The sequence below is a fragment of the Dinoponera quadriceps genome, unplaced genomic scaffold, assembly GCF_001313825.1.
Source record: "Dinoponera quadriceps isolate SergipeBrazil2010 unplaced genomic scaffold, ASM131382v1 scaffold3807, whole genome shotgun sequence".
In the NCBI taxonomy this organism is placed as follows: Eukaryota; Metazoa; Arthropoda; class Insecta; order Hymenoptera; family Formicidae; genus Dinoponera; species Dinoponera quadriceps.
The window spans coordinates 75,093-82,218 of NW_014557804.1; the positions used below are offsets into that span (position 1 = coordinate 75,093).

Here is a 7,126-nt window from a genome sequence, read left to right on the forward strand (position 1 = left end):
GGAAATTGATGCTGTCATTACTTAGACTTGGAATGACGATAGCCAGGAGGACGCAAGGAGAAGACAACCGAGTATCGGCGAATGCACTTTAATTGCCCGCGATAACGGCGCCGATGATCCGATCGATCGAGCGAACATTGTTGTTGTACACGACACTCCCAATATCACCGATCCTCACATGCATTATTCATCGACAATATTACCGGACGAAACTGCGCTGATCGATCGGAACCGAGCGAAACATGTGCCCAAACGGTATTATCCCGAGTGGAAATTATGTTAAATCTTTCATTCTAAAACACAGCCAAGGTAAGAAAAAATACGTGGAATTTGAATAATTTACTCTTTGATCATAATGATATCTTAAATTTCCACTGTTTTCAGAGTAAAAATAAGTTGTTATATCTGTAGAATCAACGGTTCAAGAGAGAAGAGTTGACAAATGTTAACAAAGCAAGTTTTTACCCAATCAAACTACACTTAACACATTGCGGACGGATGACGAGATATCTCGTCTTTCTTATTTCGTCGTTAGGGGCCGGATGACGAGATATCTCGTATTTCATATTGCGTCGTTAGAGGCGAAAACATACCCGGCTACTGGGTACGGTTAGCAATAAAATGTCTGGTCCGCAATGTTAAGAGGGTGAAAGCAACGTCAGAATTTTGATTCGGAATTATGCACTACGTTGCGGAAAGAACCGTTGTTGGTCACGACGAGAGAGGAAAGAGAGGGAGGGGGGGGATGTCTAACTTCCAAATGTCATCAGCCCACGTCGGCACAACTTGAAATTCAGACTATTATTTGCCCGCGTGAATCTGGCAAACGACGGAAACTTATTCCTGTATATTATTGTCATCTCATTTATGTATAAACTTGCACGAAGGAAGGATTAATTTCGCGACAAGATTCTGGATGTATCTCCGCTGCAGAAGATTCTATTAATGCGCAGTTTCCGAGACATTGTAATGTCGAAAATTTCAGACGAATCATTTCTGAATATTTTTGTTTGTATTATCATGATCATTGATTCAATCAACAGTGATGATACACACGAATATTCGTCGAAAGGAAACGTAGGAAAATCGCGCTCAATTGTAGCGGCGACACGATCATGCCCGTAGATCGATCTGCTCGCGCGTGCAAAGCTATGTATCGTGTGTTTATTTTCGTCCGTCGTCCGTAGAGATTGGTGTTTACCGTGGGAGCAATTGCAATCTCCTGCGAGATATATGTCGAAGGCCTCGCGCGGATTTGTCGAATGTTTTTTGCACTGAGAGGAGACTCACTCCCGGCACTCCCGATTGGTGGATCACAGTTCGTCAGACCGCGATAGCTTGTCTAATCGGTGAACTTCTTGCGCTCGTGCGTTGTGCTCTTTTTCGTTAATTAATGAGAGAATAACGAGAAAATTGACCGAGCTTTTCCCCTCTTAGCCGCGATTTTACTCGGTTTCCGTTTCTCCGAAATTTCCCTCGGAACGAAATTCTGCGCTGAGCGAGTGGAAATTCACATCGAGCGATAGCGAGAACTGTCGTTCGTAAGAGCGAATGTTTCAGTCCAGTGAACATATGACACTGACAAGACTAAAAGTGGAAATGCACTTTTGAAAACGTGGTTTGTTGATACGTCCATATTAAGAATTCCAAACATGCCTTATTTTTCTTTTTTTTTTACAAATTAACTGAAACATGAAAATGTTGATATTAACCACTTAGCAACGTGATAGATTTCGAGGAAAGGAGGAAAAATGTTAAGTAGCAAAATGCTCCAACATTTTTGATAAAAATCGACTTTTTCCTGATGCTCAGGAGACATGAGTAAAATTCCGATTAATATGGTCCCTTGAATTAAAAAAATATTTCTTTAACATTGGCTCTAATAAACGACTTTTCCGCCCGGATTCTAACGGCGCACCCCCCTATATTTTGCTTTATTTCTTATTATATTATGTAAGGTGTATATTAATTTAAATGCCCCACCCTGCTGGATAAAATTATATGGTCAAAGGTGAAAAAGCAAAATAAGCAGAAACGTCCCTGTGAACTCGAGACCGCAAATGAACCGCTTCCATTCTATGTTTCACGTATGCCCATTCTTTTCCTTCTCCCCCCTCAAAGGCTTACCAGACTCATCAACGAAATGAAATGAAAATGCCAATGACGATTCAAAGTCAGGCCGACCGAAGACCATGGCGAACTCGTCGAAAAAGTACGCGGAATTATCGAATGTGACGTGTAGAAAGTTTGCTGAAGAATTGGACGTATCCACGGATATTACCAATTTATTTTTACATTCGGACGGAAAACTTTAACAAAGATCAATTTGCACTATACAGGCCGTCAGTGTGCGCAAATTTTTGGCCAAAAAGTAAATGTGCGTCATCCAACATCCACTAAATTTGCCCGATTTGCCCGTCGTATGACTCTTCCCAAAAATGAAAATGACGATGAAAGGGATTTTACACAATGACAAATTGCAGCTACACAAGTCGTCGTAACGAGAGTCATCAACAAACAAATCCATTTATGCGCACAAACAAACATTTTGATTTTTAGCGAAATAATTCATTTTGTTTATTCAAGAATTCTTTTCCGATACACTATACTATGCGAGTGAAAAATTGTCTGAATTTGAGCGATTCTTGGTGCTGTATTCTTTGAAAGAAATCTCACTCTGAGAAGTTTCGACAATCCCTCTCTTTATATACAATCGGCGAATATGAAAACGGCTCCCTTCAAAATGAAGATAATAATAATAAATATAATTTATCAATGTCCTTTCGTTGCACGAACAGAGACGAAAAGATGATCTCTTTTTCTCTTTCTTTCCCAGCGGAATGTTTTCTGTCATTGCGCGACCACATTCATTACTGATATCAAAATTGAATTGCGCTGGAATTGCAACGCGGCAGATGAATGAAGCAGATATAATCAAACAAGTCGTCGAGATGAGCAGTCTAATGCTTACTTTCTCTCTGCGAAGCGAGTACATTGAATTCACCCCCGCCGACAACCTTCCCCTACCACGGAGGGTTAACGGCTAACGAAACAAACAAACCAAGAATAGCCTTCTTATTATATCGACACTTTTATTCGCTTAATCTTTCGAATTATATAAGTCGTAATAAATTATTGTTTATTTCTGGATTATATAAACGTCAAAAACAAATTTGTATGTATATATATATATATACATATATATATATATATATATATAGAGAGAGAGAGAGAGAGAGAGAGAGATCTGAAAGTATTATTAGGCAGGTATATTATTAGATGAAAATACCGTAGGAAATACAATTAATCGGTTCCAATGACTAGTCAATAATTCTACAGAAATAAATTGTTATGAATGTAAGATTAAATGTGGGAATAATTAACAATGGCACTGCAAAAATGAGCCCTCTGTACAATGAATATAAACGTATCTTCCTAGACGAGACTTGTCCGTCCGTGAACGAATCTGAAATACGTCTTTCAAACGTCCCAATTTGATCCTTTACATAACAGTCGCTATTCTTCGCGCTTCCCTACGCAACAATCGCACAACTTTTCCGCAGACACACGTACTCACCGACACTCCGAAAAGCGTTCTCGTCTTCCTGCTCCTCTACACCCGCGGAAGACTATCTCAAAAGGCACTGGCGCGCGCGTACTACGTCCACCACTCTCGACGGAACACTTTCGCGTTTCCGGTCCTCCTCGACTTGGCGGGAGACGACGGTCCCGGCGGACGCGACACTCTTCCCCAGCTGCCGAGCGAAGTGACGACGGAGTAGCCGCGCGCGTGGACCTCTACTTGCGTCTTGTGTAAAAATGACGGCTACGTCTCTCCCGCCGGAGCGGTCGCCAGCGGTACAAGGGCGTCGAAGGTCGCAGCTGCGCGTCACGCAGGTGCGTCTCTCCTTCTCTCACGCTCTCTCGCTCGCGCATGTTCGTGCGCGATTCCGGAAGCTGGCTGATTATGACAGTCGGCGCGACGTCGCCGGAAGACGAGATCTTAAGCCGCGAGCTTGCGAAGTCCACCGGAAAGAACACGCGCCATATTGCAATCGAACGCCGGCCTGACAATCCGATATATCGGTGGCTTTCGATACCAACATGGCGCGACCAATCAGCTGCGCCGACGAATCTACAATAGATGCACTGAATATTATAAGACGACCCGATCGATTTCCTCGTTTCTTTGCATTTTCTTTGTGTTACTTTCGATTTGTTCCACGCAACTGACGGTCGCGGCGCTCTCACAGACTTCATAATATCAATTATCAGCTGAGAGAAACAACTCGATGCATAATATTTGTATAAGCTACCGATATAATTATAATATATATAGGTTATTGCAAATCGGGATGCAGCAATCTTCCGATTTTCATGAAATGGTCCCAAATAAACATATCTTAAAGATTGTTTAGTGAAAGTAAATAATGCTAAAATATATTCCCTATCGTATATAACAATTGTTACTGAAATCAAATGGGTATACTGAAATTTTACAAAGGATAACAAGGACGCAAAGTATTAATTTCTTAAATAAATCGGTTACTAAATTAATGAATCTACCATAAAACGGATAGTTTTAGTGAAACGCGCTTATAACGATGTGATTTGAATATTCTCAGTATCGCTTGTATTCAGTGTATAACAGCTCTGTTAGGTAAAATCACGCGTAATAAACATTCTATTCAAAATTATTGATAAGTTGACATCGTCGTACGTACGAACGTAAAACGGGCTAAGCGGGAGCTCAAATTAATAAAATGTAAATGATAAAATTACTAAATAAAATAGTCTTATTTAGTAAATTGTTCGGTAATAGATACAAAATAAATATCAAGCTTTGCTATTTATTTATATTCACCTTATTATTGCATTCATCTTACATTTAGTTGGAACTATTTCGCCAAACTAACCGACGAATGAGAATTTTCAGAACAGATAACACATGATTGAGGAAAATGTGCGTCGATTAATTGAATCAGTCAACCATTTATTAACTCAGTCTCAAGCCGCTTCGTAGTCAATGGCCTGTTCAGATGCTTTATAACCAATGAGATGAGCATTGGAAGATAAACGGTCTTAAATATAAGATCCGACTATGAATACCGAATGAAACGAAGATCTTGAAATATTAGATCCGACTACCGGCACAAGTAAAAATGCGATCGAACGCGGGGAGATGAATCGTCGAGGCACGGCCGTGCGGACGAATCGGGAGATCCGCCGCGAGAGGCGCAGCGTCGCGACGCTCTCGCGCTTACCGCAGATTATGCCGCATTGCTGCAAGCGTTCGCCGCTGCAGTTGTAGCGCGCGAACAACATGAGGTACGCCGTGGAAGACGACGAGGAGGCCGGGCCGACGAAAAGGGTCAGGAGAGAGTAGGTGGATCTCGTTACCTGGACTCCCGGGAAAGAGGCTGACCGAATCATGAACGTCCGCCGGCTGCCCGGTTTCATGTACAACTACAAGCTCGCGACCGTCCTCCTGTTGTCCAGCCTGTTCCTCGTCGTCTACTTGCTTCTGCATTGGGGTATAATGTGCACGAACCTCGAGGCCTGGCGACACGTATCCACGGTGGTGAGTCCAGGATCGCTCGTTGTCGCGCGGAGATGATCACAACAATGGGGGTTCGTACGATGGGGGTGTATCGGAATGGTGTGTGTGTGTGCGAATGATGAATCCTGCGCCAATGGGAGAGGGGGAGAAAGCAGACGCACGCGTACTCTGATACGGCCGAAGAGGGAAACTGTGACGGATTTCGTACGTGTCGAGACGAGAAACCGACTCGCAATTTTCTTCACATCACTCGCGAAAGTCGCGACGGTTGTAAATTCGATGATAAGCGACGTTACGTGCGCGCGCATTTAGACGCGCGTTTATAGCGTTTCGATGAGGATTTTCAATCAAATGAAAAACAAAAGTTAAGTAAGAGTCAAATCGCAGATACAATATGAGAGAGAATTGTTTCCATTTAAAAAACGAACGTTTTTCGGTCGACTGTTTATTCATTGGTTCTATTCGCGTTACACACGAATGTCTCGCTTTCTCTTGCTTATTGCTGATAAGCCAATATGTCCACTTAGTAACAGATATTTCATAAAGACTAGATGCTCATTTTACTTTTTAACATGGTGAGTATCTATACTTTTACTAATTTGGCATACTTTTATGTTTCACAATAATCATTGTGACAGCATATAATTTCGAAAATTTTGCGTTGAAAAAGGCCCAAATTAGGACCGTTCATTTCTCAAATGCAAACACATTAAATATTATGTCGACACCACCGTCTCACCAAAAGGTATTGCTGCCTGTGAAAAATTGGCCATTGATCAATTACTCAAGAGCGAAATGATGCCTCAACATTTCCAAAATGGATTTCAGTCTAATTCGCAATTCGATTAGAGATGACGTCGCTGAAGTCTTATACGATTCTGTCGCTGGTCATTATGTTAACAGCACGTAGAATTAAGAAGAATATCGCTTATATAACAGTTGACCGACTCACGCGGGGCCGTTGTCGGACGAAATATTCCTCCGCGCATTCGCTAAATCGAAACCTTCTACGGTACAATGGTCTAAGATTGATATTTCTTGGCCAATACTCATTTTTTCAAGTCTCATCTCAAATGATGATACCCTGTAGTGAAATAAATTGTTATTATTCCTGTATCGGTAAATGCAATTAAAAATATTGTTCACACAAAGATTATCTTTAGTCACATCTGTCAAAATTTTGTGTGCTCCATACATTGCGTTAATTTGAATGGTGTGATTGTAGCATCATATATATATTTAATACCCACAAAGAACGTGCCTAAGTAATTTCACATTTCGTCGTGTTTTTCTTACATCTCAAGTGAGGTAATCATTTTAAATTTATATATAGGGTAGACAACATACTTTTATTACTTCAATTATTTCCGTTTCTACTGGATCAATTCAAATTATTTTTTTTTTTCAATACTTTGCTTCACTATAATTTAGTGTCCATAAATAAGACGTTTTTTTTCTTTTCCGTAAATCTTTCTCTTTTATGAAATATATTTTCAAAATCACCTTCATTTTTTTAATGAAACCATATAGATTTTGTTAACATAAATCAATTCCTATGTTTGTTCT

The 7,126-nt window shown here is 40.8% G+C and overlaps 2 protein-coding genes across 4 annotated transcripts in view; one reads left to right on the plus strand and one right to left on the minus strand.

The window, feature by feature from the left end:
- LOC106749458 (glycogen-binding subunit 76A) overlaps positions 1-4,295 on the minus strand; it is a 42,836-nt gene extending 38,541 nt beyond the window's left edge. The window contains exon 1 of one of the 2 annotated variants that reach the window (XM_014628908.1): positions 3,578-4,295. The gene's annotated coding sequence lies outside the window, so the exon portion shown is untranslated. The remainder of the gene's footprint in view (positions 1-3,577) is intronic. The other variant, XM_014628909.1, reaches the window with a different exon arrangement.
- Positions 4,296-5,287: 992 nt separating this feature from the next.
- LOC106749459 (protein FAM69C) overlaps positions 5,288-7,126 on the plus strand; it is a 6,038-nt gene continuing 4,199 nt past the window's right edge. The window contains exon 1 of one of the 2 annotated variants that reach the window (XM_014628911.1): positions 5,288-5,581. In XM_014628911.1, coding sequence (XP_014484397.1) covers positions 5,432-5,581 — 150 coding nt within the window. In that variant the 5' untranslated portion in view covers positions 5,288-5,431. Of the gene's footprint in view, positions 5,632-7,126 lie in introns of both variants that reach the window. The other variant, XM_014628912.1, reaches the window with a different exon arrangement.